Source organism: Anopheles merus, unplaced genomic scaffold (genome assembly GCF_017562075.2).
Source record: "Anopheles merus strain MAF unplaced genomic scaffold, AmerM5.1 LNR4000359, whole genome shotgun sequence".
NCBI classification, from domain to species: domain Eukaryota; kingdom Metazoa; phylum Arthropoda; class Insecta; order Diptera; family Culicidae; genus Anopheles; species Anopheles merus.
The window spans coordinates 8,407-26,612 of record NW_024427939.1 but is presented as its reverse complement, the minus strand read 5'-3'; the positions used below and the strand labels follow the sequence as shown (position 1 = coordinate 26,612).

The window sequence follows — 18,206 nt, the reverse complement described above, 5'->3', positions numbered from 1 at the left end:
ATAAGCTATTTGCACGGTTTTCAACCTACCTCAAACTTCGTCGAACTATGGCGTATTGTTTACGTTTTGTGCAATGCATGAGGACACCGAAACCCGCAATTATGTCACCGACAGCCAAGGGTCATGCTTCGATTCAGGACATGATTACATTGATTGCACCTCCATCTCGAGACGAACTCATCCAAGCTGAGCTTCAGTTGTGTCGGTTAGCTCAGCAAGATTCATTTGCGGATGATTTACCCGCGGTTAAAAACGGCAAGGATCTACCACGCAATTCAAAGCTGAAATGGTTGTCCCCCTTTATTGATGAGGCGGGAATCCTGCGTGTTGGTGGCCGGCTTCGCAACGCACAAATAGCAGAATACGCGAAGCATCCCATACTTCTTTCTGCAAAACACCCGCTCGCAGCATTGTTAGCAGTCGCGTATCACCAGAAGTATATGCACACCGGTCCTGAACACTTATTATCCATCCTTCGTGAACGCTTCTGGATAATCGGTGGCCGTAATTTGACCAAGTCGGTTTTCCATCGGTGTCACAAGTGTTTCAAGGCCAAACCTACACTGGTGCAACAATCCGTTGCAGATCTTCCGACATCAAGGGTTACACCCACGAGACCGTTTGCTGTCAGTGGTGTGGACTATTGCGGTCCGGTATTGCTGAAGTCGCCTATTCGCAATAGAAGTCCCACCAAGGCATACATCGCCATCTTCGTGTGCTTTGCAACACGAGCGGTCCACATTGAGTTGGTGAATGATCTCACTACGGCGGCATTTTTGGCAGCACTAAGGCGCTTCGTGGCTCGCAGAGGCAAAATCGCGGAACTGCATTCAGATAATGCCACTACGTTTAAGGGGGCTGCACACGAACTTCATCGCCTCTACGAGATGTTTAAGTGCAGCAATAGCGAACGCATCGAAATCTTCAACTGGTGTGCCAATGAAGAAATTCAGTGGAAGTTTATTCCACCTAGGGCGCCACACTTCGGAGGACTGTGGGAGGCTGCTGTACGATCCGCTAAACAGCACCTAATTCGCACGATAGGAAGTACGAGCCTCACTCAGGAGGGAATGGTAACATTGCTAGCACAGGTCGAACAATGCTTAAATTCAAGACCCCTGATTCCGCTTTCTAGTGAGCCTTCGGACACGCAACCACTCACTCCGGGTCATTTTTGGTAGGGTCGAACATGCTGGCGTTGCCACAAGTTGATAGGAGTCAGATGTCAGCCAATAGATTGAAGGAGTTTGATTTGGTGCAAAAGCATATGCAGCATATATGGTCGCGTTGGTATCCGGAATACTTGCAGCAGCTTCAGGCCCGGGCCAAACGTTTAATAGTTCCACCAGTGTCGCTAGAAGAAGGGCAATTGGTAATCATAAAGGAAGACAATATACCACCTACCTTGTGGCCAATGGGTAGAATAACACGATTGCACCCAGGAAAGGACGGCGTTGTTAGAGTAGTAACACTTCGTACAGCTGCAGGAAAGGAGATAGTACGCGCAGCAGCTAGATTGGCAATCCTTCCAAATCCAAACATAGGTGAAGACAATTAACCTCGAACACCAAGTTAGGAGGCGATCAGCGCGAAGCACATGCGTAATGTAAACAACCACACCGCACATACACACGACACGATACACGAAGTGACAGATCGACACTTGCAACTTGTACAACACAACACCACACTTGCACAACATTTGCTATCTCTGAGGCGAAGTTAGATCGAGATACTTCTTCATTTTCTTATTTTTTTCCAATTGTATTTTCTGAATGTTTAAAGAAATACTTTCTTTGGTGGCCGGAATGTTGGAGATTGATCATTTGAATTTATTAGTTCGAATTCGAAATTCGAACTCAATTTAGAAATAGGATAGGAAATGAACTCATAGGCATAGATAAGGATAACAGAATGAACTCAAAATGAATTATGTAATGAACTCTTGACAATTGAATATACAGTAGCAAACGGACATTTGAACGAGTCGCATTATTTCCATAACCGACACAAATTATTCTAATATCGGGAAAGAAAACGAGTTGTACACCGTATACGAACATTCGTGAGGTTTTCTCACACATTCAATGCAACTCAAATTAATGAAGCTTTAAAAAATACTCCCCACAATGTTGTCGATGCTCATACCATCAATGTTGACGAAGAATCTATGTCAGCTGCATTATGTAAAATAAAACTGTCATTTTGTCCAAGCCCTGATGGTATTCCATCTGTGGTACTAAAACGTTGTAATAATCTCGTCTCGCATCTAGTACATCTATGTCGTCTGTCCTTTGAACAACACACTGTTCCTAGCTTGTGGAAAACATCTTCGTTAATCCCTATATTCAAGAAAGGTGATAAAAATGAGGCAAGTAATTACAGAGGAGTACCCTCTCTTTCAGCATGTGCAAAACTGATTGAAATAATTGTCCACAATGCATTGATAGGACCTTTAAAAAACTATAATGCAATTGCGCAGCATGGCTTTATACCAAATCGCTCGACATCCACAAATCTAATTGAATTTGTCTCGGAATGTACGAGTAATATCAGCAAAGAGATCCAAATAGACTGCATATATACTGATCTAAAAGCTGCCTTCGACAGTGAGTCCATTGATATACTGATAGCAAAACTCGACAGGCTAGGCTTTCAACACTTATTGTAATGGCTTCGATCATATCTGATCAATAGGACTAACTACGTAAAGTATGGGAAAGCTAGTTTAGATATCTTTACAAGCACATCTGGGGTTCCTCAGGGTAGCAACCTTGGCCCTTTATTGTTTTTAATATATGTAAATGATGTCTCTTTTGTTTTACCTGACGGCAGTTACTTCATGGATACAGATGATGTAATAATATTTCGTCCAGTTAACACTCACTCCGACCATAACGAACTGCAACGCGTGATTAAAATGTTTTCCGACTGGTGCAATCGTAATTTTCTTGTCCTTTGTATAGATAAGTGTGCTATTATCTCGTTTACTCGTGCCCGGCAACCTTTTTATTATAATTATGACATAGATGGACAAACGATTAACCGTGTAGATACAATTCGCGATCTTGGTATCTTACTAGATCATAAATTAACTTTTACAAAACACATAGAAGACGTTGTTAGCAGAGCCAATAGGACCTTAGGTTTAGTACGGAAAATGACGAAAAAGTTCAATAATCCTTTGTGTATCAAAACACTGTTTGACAGTCTAGTCAGGTCGATTTTAGAATATGGATTAATTGTGTGGTGTCCTCATACCGACCGCTGGATCAAACGCATTGAAAGTGTAGAAAGGAAAATGACTCGTTTCGCGATTAAAAAGCTTAGATGGCCAAATGGTGACACGCTACCCTATAGGACAAGATGCTTATTGTTAGGTGAAGAATCGTTAGAGAAGCGGCGTGAAAAGGCTAAAAAAATCTTTATGGCCAAACTGATAAAAAGATAAATGGACGCACCTCGATTATTAAGCAAAATGAACATACACGCTCCTCGCTCTAGTCCTCGTTCATCGTCCCTTTTGTATGTAGATAGGCATAACACTAATTATGCGGCAAATGAACCAATATCAGCAATGGCACGCAGTTTTAATTCATTCTATGCAGGAGTTGATTTTCACACATCTATGTCCACTATTAGTGAAGGTCTGCGCTACATTAATCTATAATAACTTACGATATCTTGTGGGGCCATCATTGGCGGACAAGAATTATAAAATAAATAAATAAATAAATAAATAAATAAATTATTACGTTAAAAATTTTAGAAACAAAAAAAAAGTTAATAATAATAAGCAATGCGATTGGTATTATTGCTGTTTTTCTGTTTTGTTTCATCCAAGAATGGTTAAAAAATGATAATATCTACTTAAAAACTAATTGTATTCTTTAATCATTTTAGAATTGCTAAAAGAAGAGCAATAGTGTGATAATTCAAAACATAACGAAGCAAGAGCAATATCGCTTCTTGATGACCCCATCCTCCCACGCCTCAAAAAATATTAAGGCTATTCTGGGGATGATACAAAAGTGTTATTGGCTATAAAATTATCGAGGTAAATGTGCATTTAGTAGTTATAAAAATGTTTTATGGACAAGTTATGTCATGTTAGATAAATTTATTAATGATATCTTATGAAAAACTTTAGCACTTTGACAATCGTTGTACTCGTAAACAGAATCGTCGTTCTCGTTAAAACAACAGGAATTTTTCAATGTTCTTATTTGTTTTCAAATACGATGCAAAATACCCTTAAAGCAGATAAAAAAGAAAACAACTGATTTGTGTGAAATTAAGAAGAACGAATAACAGGACAAATATTTTCGCGGGAAAATTGTATGCTATTTCACTACATCTAAAACTTTGTTTTCCATGTATTACGTTGGTGACAGTCGCATGCAAAACTTTAAATAAATTCATTGCAATTTTTGTGTATCTTATCTTTATAAAATTGGTATGCGGCCTTTATTTCGAAAGTCTTATTGTGGTGTTAAAATAATGTTAATATTACATAATGGTTGCATTAAAAAATTTGACAACAATTGTCCATTGTTCATGGGTTTTTCTTAACCCGCTTTAACAAAACGTTGATTGCACTTTGAGTAGTAGTATCTCATTAGTTAGCAGACTAAATTTGACAGTCGAACTCTAACCATGATGGACAAAAAAGTGATTCAAAAGCATGCGCGATCAAAGAATGGCACCCCGTAGCGTCCAAAATGGACTCCGTGTGGAAGTTTGTGGACGTCGTATATACCCGTTTCGGCATTTTGGTCGCCAATATTTTGGCACTATTAGGCAATAATCAAAGCATCGAAAGAAATCCCAGGTTCATTTTTGAGTTTCCAAAAGAAGTTGAAATGAAGACAGAGGGACAAGTGGCTACATTACTGCGTTAGCTGGATCGGGAGATCGATGCAACCCACCAAACAGTAAAATAATACCTGGGATACATGAATAAACAGATCAGAAATTAGAACTCGCATCCACTGGCTTCACAGGGGTAAACAATTATGCGAATACTCAATGCAATCATTTCAGGTGAATTTCGACAGAATTTCTATATGACATCCTAGTCTGCAACTGGTCCAACATCCGTCACCTGTGTCCCATCGATTTTTTTCTGCACCAATGTGATGCAAAAACTCTACTTTAACAATTTTGTAGCGAAAACTTAGGAGTAATTGATGAAAATCGAAGGTAGAACTTAAAGCTGTAGAAAATATTGACACTTTAAAATTACGATATAAAAAAATTACATACTGTAAATAATCACTACTACCAAGTGTCGATTTTACCCGCATTGGCCGCACAAGTTATGGTGACATTTTATACTATATAGTTTGTACTGGTCTGGTGGTACAGTCGTCAACTCGTACGACGTAACAACATGCTCGTCATGGATTCAAGTCCCCAATAGACCGTGCCCCCATACGTAGGACTGACTATCCTGCTATGGTAACAATAAGTCATTGAAAGCCGAGCTCACTTCATGAGTGCGTACAAAGGCAGGCCTTGACCGACAATGGTTTTTGTGCCAAAGAAGAAGAAGAAGAAGTTTAATATAAAAATTACACACTTTGATACAGAACTAATCAATAGCGTTTATAAAAGAATACACGTACATTATAATTTTGTTGAATTAACGCAACAATTCCTCAAGTCCCAGAAGTACAAATTTACATCGGCTGTCAATCAGAACCACCGTGTTTATTTTGTTGTTTTTTGACAGTTGACAGGTTTCTGATCAGTAAAAAATGACTCAAATATTCAAAACAGTTAATACAAATAAAGTGTATCAATTTTTTTTCTTCAAAAAGTTTTATAAATACTAAAACGGCAAGGTGTAGAACCAACCCTGACTTCCCCTACAATTTTTTTTGCGTTTCAACCGATATTGGCCGCGGTAGCATAGAGGCGTAAAAAATGAAGAATATGAAAGAATTATTTTTTAATCCATTGCAGGGCGATTAGTTGTGTATGATGGGGAAACAAAGATAAAATTCAAATCAAAATATTTAGCCTACGTGATAAAAGATAAATAATCAAATCATATCTCCTTACTATTCAAATGTTAACTGTCGTCATCTGTGCCTAAAACAACACGCTATTAATTTTAATTTACGATCTTGTGTTATGTTCAAAAGGATTGCAAAACTTCCATTGATGTCCCGATCATCAGATTAGTTGATTATTTGTACGGTTCTGTGTATCCCTGTGTGTATGGGTTCGGCTTCGACCTGAACAATCATTTGGGCTAATGTTTAGGATTTATTGAATGAAAGGACGATATTTGTATGTTTTTTTTTTATTCAGGAGTAACGGTCCAAAAAGGCCGTATTGCTATATTTGTATGTTATCAATAGTAAAAAAAGAATAATCTTGTCTCAAATACAGTCCGAACTCACTGGTTGAACTTCGATTCCCTGCCAACTATTGAATATGTGCTTTTTAGTTGGTACGTTTTAGATACAAAAAATTAAAAAAAAATCTCGGCAGATATTTTTGCGAATTTTTCGAAAACCGGTGTTCCATACAAACGTAGGCTTTTCAATTAAACTATCAGCTAACTATCGAGCGTTCTACTAAAAAATATGCCAACTAAAAAGCGTTCAACTATTGAATTCTAACAGCGCGGCTACATGAGGTGAAATATACAGCGAAATGAACTATTTGACAGGTGAAATATCTGACAGGTTCAGCTAAAGGGTTGGGAGAGACACAACATCTGCTTTCAAAATTCTATTAAAAATAGTATCTTCTTAAGCAGAAAATTCCATAATTGGAAGAATTTATGAACTGTTGACTCAAAATTGACGAAGTACTCGATATTGAAGTTATTTAATGGATTTAAATACGATTTTGTGCACGTTATTTGTTTAAATTACACATGAGCTGGTTGCTGTGATGCTTTATCCATCAGATATTTCGCCTGTCAAATAGTTCATTTTGATGTATATTTCACCTCATGTGGCCTCATGTTAACTGTAGCTACAAATGCTCAAAATGTTGAAAATAATAATGAATACTCTTATTTATAATGACCATAAGAAACTTAAACAACTTTTTTTGAATTAATTGAAATGGGCGAATAAAAGCAAAAAACCATTTAAAAATGACGGTTAAAAGCATTTGGGTCTATCTATACACCAGCACTACACAAAAGCTGAACCTTTCGGTAAGATACCTTGTGAAGCTTTTGACAGAATGTTTTATGTCATAAGCTTGTCGAGCGCTTGAAAGATTGCAGACTTATGTCACACGACCATCACACCAATATATGTGCAAAGTACTATTATAGCAGAAGGGCATGCGCAGACTAGATTGCAATGAGCAGCACTTTTTCATTGATTCTTTTCCTACCAGTTTTGTAGCGCGAAGTCAAAGATTTAGAGTGGTCGAAATATAGGACCTGGGAAACGGCATATCAAAGTGGTGTTCCTTGAGTGTAGGCACATTTGCAGATGTTTAGGTTTCACGGCTCTGTTATGTACCTTTGCAGGTTGTAAATGTTGCGTATAAAAATATGAAAAATTAAATGTTGCGTTATGATTGAGGCACAACTCAATATTAGTCATACGTGTGTCCGTGTCCAATGGCATGCCCATTAGGTTAACTGTAAGCAAGAAAAGTTAAAGCTTAAAGAAAGCATTGCGTGCAATCTTTGTGCTAATAATGTTCATGGTTATGTGAAAAGCAGTGTGTTGAGTATCGAGTACAAAATCAGTGGTCTCTGGTACCGAATGCGCCTCTCGTTAATGGTGCTGACGAGCATGATAACAGGTCAAAAATGTTAGCAAGATAAGCATGCCGCTTGCTGCTACAGTTATTTTTTCCTCACCGCGAACCGTAGTGCACCACCCTGGCTCTTGCCGCCATTTCGTTTTGCAATCCAATTGACAAGTAATCTTTGGAGCATGTGTATGAGAGCTGAAGGAATATAAATCGGGTCGTACAGAAAGTGAATAGCATTCGTATTCGTGTGCCGTTACTCGATGGGATAAAGTGTCACAATACATACGAAGTTAATTTTCCAACAGCATATTGTTGGATCTATTTAGTTATATTCGCATACTACATTTTGCTGTGCTACAGTTTATCTAATCCTGAACTAAGTTGTTTGTTCCTACGTAAATTTGAGGTGCGTTAAATCCATTTTCACCCCTCATCGTATGAAATTTCCTATCTTATTACTCTTCCTTATCAACATCATCAGTATAATCATCGTCGTCATCATCTTTGTAATCATCATAATTCAGAACAGGGTTATCAATTTCAAAATAAGGTTATTGTTTGAAATAACATTTCTATCACACGCGTTAGGAATTAGCGCAACACAAAAAAATTGTTTTGAAGCTCGAAACTGTGATGTTCACTGTCCCTTCACTTTTGTTGTATGTAAGCATGGCATTGCTATTTTTTCTTTCATTTTATGTAAATATCATTTTTATCAAATGGTATGCATGTTATTTTTAGAATACGAGCTCAATGGTATTATTTCTGTCCACTTAGATAAAAAACATAAATTCTCCACAAACTCCGTTCTCCTGGACCATCAATTGCTCTCTATATATTACTCATAGTTCTCTCTTTTTCTCAGTTCAATTTTCCACTCTAACTCCGTCTTTCTCTTCTCTAAGCTCTTATGACTGCTCACACTTTTCTAAATCTTGGATTTTTTACTCTGCTCAGGTTTCTCTTAAATTCTCCTATATTTTATTATGCTCCCTCTTTTCATGACTATCTCTCATTGTGTCCTTTCATGACCACAGTAGACCATGCCATACATATCTAAGGAATTTTATACCAGAAGATCAATACTGCATGATTATTAGAAGGAACGTCACGGACTTCTGGAACCAAAAACATACATATAATATACGACATTAACGAACAGTTTGGTGTAGATATGTATGCAGTTCCTTACGAGTCTAGCTTCATTCATTGCTGGACTTTTACACTACTGACAGCGATGGAGTACAACATAATCTTATGTTCTCCATTCAGGCTCGCTGCTGTGAGCTATATTGTGTAGGCGCCTGCGTGCTTATGTATGACACTGTGTTTCATAGAATTTCCTAGACAGAGCGTGGTTTTCATCGAAAATGCTTCACCATTTTTGTTGTCCTTGAATTAGCGTCCGGGCTTTCGGCATTTAATGTCAACTGATTGTTGTAGTCAATAAATTTGACAATGCTCAAACAATTAATGTTCTACCCGATATAATTGTCGACTTATGTGATTCAACATTATGATTGTTTTAAGATCCCATTTCATATAAGATCCCTTTTAACTTCCTTTTTTATATAATATATTTTATAGGATATTATTCTTTGTAGGATATTTGTGGGCAATATTTTATAGGAGTTTATTCTTTGTGAGCCCATGCATGCAATTTTCTTCTGAATGCTAATGAACAATCATTTAGATTCTCTTTAAAATTGACAAAAATGTAATTGAACAATCAGACAACTCAATTAGTAACATGAGTACAAATCAATTTGCTTGGGGAACCATCAACTAGTCACATAAGAACAAGATGGTTTGTTTTCAATTGGTTTGTTTGTTTCTGTTTTCTTTTTTTTCTCAGAATGATGTAAATAACAATAACTGTTTTTACTAATCTGATTTTTTTTAAACTCGTAATCACAACTCTATCTCAATCTCTTCTCTTATTGCATACATAAAAGCTGGCATCATATTTTGCCTTCATTGTGTTTTTCTATTATCACTGTGTGCAAATAACATTCCAGTTTAATGATACAAAATATTAAATTCTAGCATATTATGCCATGTTTCAAAGTCATACATTTCATTTATCCAAACATGTTCTAAACTTTTCACGATAAAAATATATGTCAAGCCGGGGTAATACTACAACGAAATTTTTCCGTTTATTTTTGTTATAAGCATATACAATAATATATAAGCAATACGGCAAAGCCGTCCCTTCTGAATAAAAAAAAATATATATGCCATATAAATAAAACTAATTACGAGCCATGTGATTCGTCACATCACTTAATAAACAGTTGAGCATATTCCGTTACACATAGCTTTTAATTGTTATTATACATAAAATTGCAATGTAGCAATTTTACACTAATTTGTTTTTTTTTTGTTTTATCGCTCGGTATGCAGCATCGGCAAAAGTGTTTGTAAAGGTAATTCACCGTGATTCGCTTCAACCTGAATCAACACCCATACGGTGAGTGTACATTGATGATGTCTATTTTGCAAATGGAAGTTTTTTAAGCAAAACCTCCTCCTTCGGCATACCTAGAATATGACAATCCCTCTCATAACACTATCCTTTTTATACCTGCTTTTATCGTTATTTGAATACTTGTCACTCCTTATAATATATATTTAGAAAACAGCCACAATATATTTTCAACAAAAAATGTAAATTTGACACAATCATTTGTACCAATATCGTATTGTAATTCTGTTCAAACTAATCCATTCTATGAATTATTGATTTTTTTACGAAACTATGATTGGATTCTGGACCATAAAATTTCATAAACCATTACATTTGAATAATACGACTTAATAACAGTAATAATAATCTAGTGGCTGTTTAGTTGTTAGTTATAAAGTTGGCAATTTCTATATATATGCTATATTTTGATATTGGATACAACAAATCATTTCACGAAAGTTAACAAAATCCAATTTTAATAGTAAATATCTATCTATATTCACTGTTTAGAATTATACCGCATATTACACATTATTTAATAGCCGTGCACTTACAGTACTACACCCATATCTGCGCCATATTGTTATTACTCATCTATCTATGTTGCTTTTCTTTATATGCACCGAAAACACATGATGTGAAAATGCGCCACTACCAACACCACTACAAAAACACTGTAAAGAAAAAAAATCAAAACACCCACAAACCAAACCTAAAAAACAGTAGCCAATTCTAGATCCGCGGAATATAATATAGACCGCGATTTATTCGCGGCATATTATGTCTCGCGAAGTCTACAGCACAGGTCAAACAAACTCAAACACTACCGGTACTAGAAGCCCTGGTCGATCAACGAGACGATTAACTGAACTGCCGACTGTTGACAAGTCGCCTTCACGAGACTACGGCGGAATCCGAGGAAGACCTTTAGGTGAAATAAAAATCGTTTTTACACTGATCGTGATATTGTATTGTATGCCTCTTTTTATCCTCATCTTAAAATCTATGTGTCTGGAACGTACAAATAAATTTTGATAAAATTTAAATTGAAATACTGTTTGTTTCATATGTCATAATTCTGTAACAGCTGCTCGTTTGCTAATATCTATATATATATATATATATATATATATATATATATATATATATATATATATATATATATATATATATATATATATATATATATATATATATAATTAAAACAAAATCAAGTTAAAATTATAATGAAAAGGATTCACACTTTACGCTACATTTTATTTTTTGAAAAGGCTTTCGTTTCACTAGAACACAAATACGCCAATAAAGTTTTAAAGTATGTAATGTTAAAAATGTATAACACTACATAATCGTGTTCCTCACAATATCATAATTAAAAATCGAATGATTGAATATTTTTACTCGAGTCTTCCATTTTCAGATTTGTTGTATTACTCTTTTCTCGACATGACTTGTTAGAAATACCCATTCATATTTCAATAACTACAAACGTGCCCTTAAAAGTAGAAATGGATACTTTCATTTAAAAAGCAACGAGCAGTTTGTTAGGGGCTATAGTTCGATACTTATTTTTTACTTGTCTCTTACTGCTCGGTTTGTAATGGTGCTGTGCCGACTCGGTAATAATAGTGTTACCCTATTTAGTATTGTGATCACAACAACCTTGTGCATAGTAAATTTTTAAAAGGTTAAATGAACATTTTTTGCGAAAATTATAAATGCAGTACAACTACAGACATTCAAAGTATTTATATTTTTTGTATTTATAGTTGTTTGTTTATGTTTTATATGTAGTAATAATCATTAATTTTATGTTAATATGCAATGTGTTTCATGTTTTTAAAGTTGTTTAAGCAATTTGTTAAATACTTACACAACTTTGAACCAATATAACATACATTAACAATGCCGAACACTGACTCGATATATACAGGAGACTCTCGAGATACGATCCACTCGAATTACGACGATTCGCAGATAGGATAATTTTGATTTTGACATCCCAAGTGACATTTGCTTGAAATTGTTTTTCCATATCTGCTCGATTAGTACTCGATACGCCTGAAATTATAAATTTGTGTGTGATCAAGTGTATTGAAAACGCTAAGATTTGGTGAGTTCGTAAATTCTATTACGTTCTATTGGTGACTTTCTTCTATTAATGGACGATGCCGTCGAACTCATTTTAAATTTGTAGCTTTGATTTTTTATGAAAAACAAAAGCAAAATTTGTGTGACGTTATTCTATAAAAATTGGTATTATTTAAGTATAACATGGCTACATGACCAACTATAACGATAGAAAACATCATTTTCGAGCGAATCTTGAAGAAAACAACGAAAAAGCCGCATCACTGTTGATTTACACATTTATAAAGAATCCCTGACTACTCGGACTGAAATTTCAATAGTGTAAACGATCTTTACAGTGAAATTTATTAATTCTTTTAAAAAATCGTTCAAGTACACGAAAAATTTGTTCGGTCTCAGATACAGTCATATCTTGAAGGTCTCCTGTATCCTGGTACGACAACAAGTAAAATCATGAATTCAGTCAATACCGCGTAAACTATTTGATTCTACAGTTACTGATTTTTGATCTACTGTTTTTTTAATCTAATTTTATGTTTTTGTTTTAATAAGAATGTTATATTTTAAACTTGTTCCTAGAATATAGATTTATGGTAAAGTAAGAAAAACTACTAAAAAAGAACGTGGACGTGAGATAGAGTTGTACTGTATTTTAATTGGTTTTGCTCGTAGCATGTAAATCATTATTACGTTTTCCTACTTTAATTTTTATGTTTTGCTTTCAATTCACGGTAGAATCATCTTTAGCTCATAAACGTCACCTTTCCCCATTCTTATAGGGCCCAATATACACCAATCACACTCAGGAACTAATTCTCCGCTAAACTACAGCTGGAAGTCTTATCCACACCATAATTCATTTACAGCCATGGGTAGTCCATATTATCGAGATATGGACGAGCCCATCAGCCCTGCTGGTGGCCACCATCGCAGTAGAAGTGCAACTCGAGCTCCCACGCACTCGTTGGAGTATCCTCGCGAGCAATTGAGTATGGCTTGAATTGAGTGAAATGATCCATTTCTATCTAATTTATCTATAACATATCGTTATTCTAGGAACTCGTTATCAGTCATTGGATAGGGGTCTCGTTGATCCACACGATCGTGAATTCATACCGATACGAGAACCACGTGATCGTTCTCGTGATCGGTCATTGGAAAGGGGACTGTATCTAGAGGAGGAACTCTATGGCCGACCACCTAGGCAAGGTTGGCAACGCTCCAATATGTGCACATAAGGCACCAAAATCAATACAAACTAATTTAACTCCCAATGTTCTGTTTTTTTTCAGCAATGCCGGAACGAGGATATCTAGGCGATTTACAGGTTCAAAATGGAGAGCTGCAACGCGAACTGGGAAATCTTAAAAAAGAGCTCGAACTCACGAATCAAAAGCTCGGAAGCTCAATGCATAGCATCAAAACATTCTGGTCGCCCGAACTAAAGAAAGAGCGTGCTCTTCGAAAAGAGGAAAGTGCTAAATACAGCCTGATCAATGATCAGTTAAAACTGCTTAATAGTGAAAATCAGGTATGAACTAGACTATTCATAATTTGCTGTCGAACGAATGTGACATTCATAGTTTATTTTATTTTATATATAGAAACAAGCAATGTTGGTAAGGCAACTTGAAGAAGAGCTTAGATTACGAATGAGGGCACCGAATATAGAAATGCAACAACAAATGGAGGCTTTATATGCAGAAAATGAACACCTCCAACGAGAAATATCAATATTGCGCGATACTATTAAGGTAACAAAATATCAGAAAAAAAATCATTATTTTACTCTTTTTTATATGGTTATACATTCAAAGCCCTGATTACAACTGATATCGTCAAGAAATCCTGTGTAACAATATTTAACAGCATATGAATATGGTTTCATAATCATATTATTAATCGTATTGATTCAATAACCAGTTGGAAATTACACAGTTTGTTTTCTCCATACGCTGTATTCAATTGTAGATCAAACGGTGCCTTGAGACAGATTACTTTAATTTGAAAAATGTTATAGTTGTGTCTGGTTGTAAAATTGAAACATTTTTTGTGGATTACAATTGAAAAAATTACAAGATTAGACAGTTCAGCCGTATACGCAGGTTTGACTATCCCAAGTGAAGGTTTTTGAAAGAGAACAGGCCGATGCACAGCCCGTTACAAGGTTTCTATTGCTCGCTTTTGACAGTTTCATTAAAAATTGTGTACAAACAAACGGGTAATAGCTAACGTGAAAAAGTAGACTAATTCAGTATTAGGAAGATTCTATTTGTTAAATTTCTTTCTGTCAATCACCCATGGCGAAAATAGGTACGAAATTGCAGTCTACTCTGTATTCAGACACATTGATAACCTTTTTGATTGATTGCCATTTCCTGACCATGAATCACTATCGTTTGCATCACTCCATCTGAAGCTCAACAGTCATAAAACAGCTCAGTACCCTAGCCGCAAAATCCCAGTTTCGCCGCGACCTCCGATCAAGCGAAAACATTTTATTTACGATTTGTATGGGGCGAACACACACACACACACGAATTATGGTTGTTCATTATGGATGAGAAGATTATGGTTCTGTCTTTTGTTTCACTCTAGCTCACAGACGATGATGCCCTGTCACATTCTCACAATCCCTTCGGCTCTACTGTTTGGTTGTTGCTGCTCTTTCTCGCACGTGAGGGAGTTTTCTTTCTCCTTGTTTTTCCCGTGTATGGCATGGGCTGCGAACGATCATCTTCCTCACGATCTTTTAGTTAGTAAAAGGGAAATTGTTAGAAGCAATGTCTCTGGCACACTAAAACCTATACAAATTCGTGCACGTTGCTGTGCCACACTGTACGGAAAGTGTTTTGTGACTAGCACAACCACAAACACAGTATTATGATATGTGTGTATTTGGGACACATTTTGGTAAACTTTTTCTGCGGTCGAGAAACAATTAATTGCCGCATATTGTATACACTTTAAACCAAAAGGCAGAATGCATTTTAATCATAATTCTGCTACTCTCTTCGACATGCGCCTCGACGCATTGAACGCATGCTGTGATTAGACCGGTTCCTACGAGGCCAGACGAGTTCGATTCTCATCCGGACCATTCTCCAGGTATCAAGAGCCGACTATCCAATAACGTGGTTTTAGTAAGGCAAAGAAGCCGTTACAGCCCGGTCTCGTTACAGTATTACTCGTTACGTCAAAGAAGAAGATTTTTTTACGGGAAGATGTGGGCTTGAGTTCAGCCTTGACACGTAGAGGATGCAAGATCATCTATACAACAAAGAAAGTAGGGAAATGGCAGGGAGCTGTAGAGTCTTATCAACCACGGGCTGCTATCGACTACGTGGTTCCACGGAGCGCTAGTATGTGGTCAGCGGGAGCGCTAGGTAGTTCGACAGCCATGACGACAATCGTGGGAGCATCGAGTTCGAGTCGACCCAAATGATCGGGATCGTTTACGGATGGTTCCGACCCGGTAGGTCGACCCGCACCCAGTGGCGGATCAACACAAGTGGAGACCCTAAGCGGTCACACTAATGTAAGCCATTCGGATATGTCGAGCGAGAATTTGTATGAGGAATTTTAAACCAGAGAAGAATTGCTAAACAATTATACTTATGAGCGAGGGGGGGGGGGGGATTCCTTTCCTTTAAGCCCCATGCGGCCGCTTAGTTAGCGTACTGGTTAATCCGCCCCTTCCCGCACCTTCCTATTGTTTTTACCAAATACAGTTTACATGTTGTATAGTAAACTATGCTGGCCTGATTGAACAGCAACACGAATAACAAGGAAAGAAGGGGGAAGGAGGTAATGGGGGGGGGAGGCAAACAAGAGCGTTAGGAGGAGCGGGAAGGGTGATAGTCGAAGAGGTGAGATGAGAAGATAACGGCGTGGATTGCGCGCGGCAGCGCGAATTGTTCCAGAGCGACAATAGGTTCTAAACAAAGGGGGACGAGAGCGAAGCGAGCTGGAGGAAGCATATAGGAACGGGAAGGACATCCAAGAAGGGAGCAACATGATTTTTTTTGTTAGTCGATGTTCTTGATTTACCCATAGCGAGATAGCCTGTCCTGTGCCACTAGGATCATACGAGGCTTGGACCAAAGTGGGTAGAAAGGAGGTGTCGTCATGTAGAACAATTGGACATCGAGGCTTTATAAAAAAGCACAAAACCAGGATCGACGGCAGTTACCAAATGCGACGAATGTTGCTGGTATTTGGATGTGATAAATGAATTGTTCTCGTTTGATAAACATTTGTTTAGCACTAAAATTTGTATTTTGCATGCACACTCCATAAATCGGCATTTTACACGTTATAATGCAGCTGCTGCCTGTAAACAAATATTGACGGCTGTTGTCAAACTGAATCTCAAAATGGCAACATGCCAAACGCTAAGAAGACACCTCCTCTATATTCCACCTTGGCTTGGACCTAGGACGGGTATGTTGTTGTGTTGTGTTCGGGTAGCACGACAACATGCATGCAGCATAAAAGTCACTTACGCATGCTACGTCAATGACGTTACGCACTTACGCATGCTACGAGTGCAGCGACGGGCTAGAACACAACTTTCTATGCCATCCTCCAGGCAGCGACATGGCCGCGCAGTACCATCTGCAACGATAATGCGTCTCCAAAAAAGGCGAGAGAAGGAGCAAGCCAGGCAAAGCGAGCAATGCATGCGTCAGCCAAGCTGGGGCGGGTTGCTCCTCGCTTACAGCATCGAGCGAGGGACTGGGGAGACGTTCCTTTTTTTCTTCCAAACAGTAGACCCCAGTAATTAGGATTAAAAAGGTACACCATGGTGGGTAAATCCTAACCTTCAATCCGGTAGGAGGGAGGGAGGGAGGGAGGAGTGCGAGAAGATTGAAGGGTTTGTACATTATTAAAGACAAAATAATGGAAAGACAATGTGTGTTCAATGATATCTCTCAATTTAATATTTGACCTTCCGTTGACTTTTACTAAGCATTGGTTGGCTTAACATGTGCTGACTAGTGCATTGAATGATCTTTTGATTGAATTGTTTTTTTTTTGCACAAGTGCAACTAACTGCACTAACAAATAACAGCTATTTTGCGCAGTTGTGACCTATTGCTATGATAATAATGCTACAATGCATGATTCTAATTGATTTATGTACCTATTTCGTGCTTCTTAAACAAAATATCAATGATATTCAGATGTTGGAGCTTTTTGTCATTCTTGTGTATGTTTTTGGTGCGGCCACGAGAAAAGCTCTTTTTTGCAGTTGACAAGCAATTTTGACAAAGTTGAAAAAAATTTCAACATTTTTTCACCTCCTTGGCCACGCGCTAATTAGAGTAAATGTAGCAATAGTGGTACAATTTGTAGTGGTAGAGACACCGACAAACCGACATGACACTTCGAACAAAATGAGCTTCAAAAGTTGTCTTCTTATTTCAAATGAAAATACGTTGAACACTAGCGCCATCTCTATTATGATTCGCTTACTACACTGACACAGAGAAGAAACTGCTAAACCCCCTTTTTGTTTTTCTTCGTAAATTCCAATGCGTATTGTTTTATGTACTTCTCACATCTTTGCATTGATTTGGAAACTTATAAAATGATTTTCCTGGGTGTTTTGACCAATAATTCTCACAAAATCTTGCCTCACACTTGCTTCGCAATTTGTATTTAGAAAAGTAGTTTACATCGAAGCAGCATTGAACAGAGCTTACTTTGACAGAAGTGTTCGCCTCACTGGTAAATGACAGTACGTTCGTGTGGGACACTTTTGTAACGCCAGTGTCATGTCGGTTTGTCGGTGGTAGAGATGCGTATTATTGGTTTTAAATTGTTAGGAAGGTACATTTATGAATATTTTAATACATAGCAATTGTAATAAGCCGGTCTCATGGTACAGTCGTCAACTCGTACG

General features: G+C 37.2%; 2 protein-coding genes across 6 annotated transcripts; both read left to right on the top strand.

Annotated features, from left to right (window-relative positions):
* Positions 1-101: 101 nt before the first annotated feature.
* Positions 102-1,181, top strand: LOC121602208. Its single transcript, XM_041930953.1, has one exon. It carries the CDS (start codon positions 102-104, stop codon positions 1,179-1,181), a length of 1,080 nt encoding a protein of 359 aa, XP_041786887.1.
* A 6,109-nt stretch (positions 1,182-7,290) lies between these two features.
* LOC121602209 lies at positions 7,291-16,551 on the top strand. 5 transcript variants are annotated; one of them, XM_041930955.1, is made up of 7 exons: positions 7,291-8,143; positions 10,144-10,210; positions 10,890-11,138; positions 13,165-13,287; positions 13,355-13,507; positions 13,591-13,829; positions 13,903-16,550. In XM_041930955.1, exons 3-7 carry the CDS (start codon positions 10,988-10,990, stop codon positions 14,119-14,121), a joined length of 885 nt encoding a protein of 294 aa, XP_041786889.1. In that variant the 5' UTR covers positions 7,291-8,143; positions 10,144-10,210; positions 10,890-10,987; the 3' UTR covers positions 14,122-16,550. The 5 variants fall into 5 exon arrangements, with proteins under 5 accessions (XP_041786889.1, XP_041786888.1, XP_041786891.1 ...); XM_041930954.1 differs by having other exon boundaries at positions 13,078-13,287; XM_041930957.1 differs by lacking the exon at positions 10,890-11,138 and having other exon boundaries at positions 13,078-13,287; positions 13,903-16,551.
* The last annotated feature ends 1,655 nt before the right edge of the window (positions 16,552-18,206 follow it).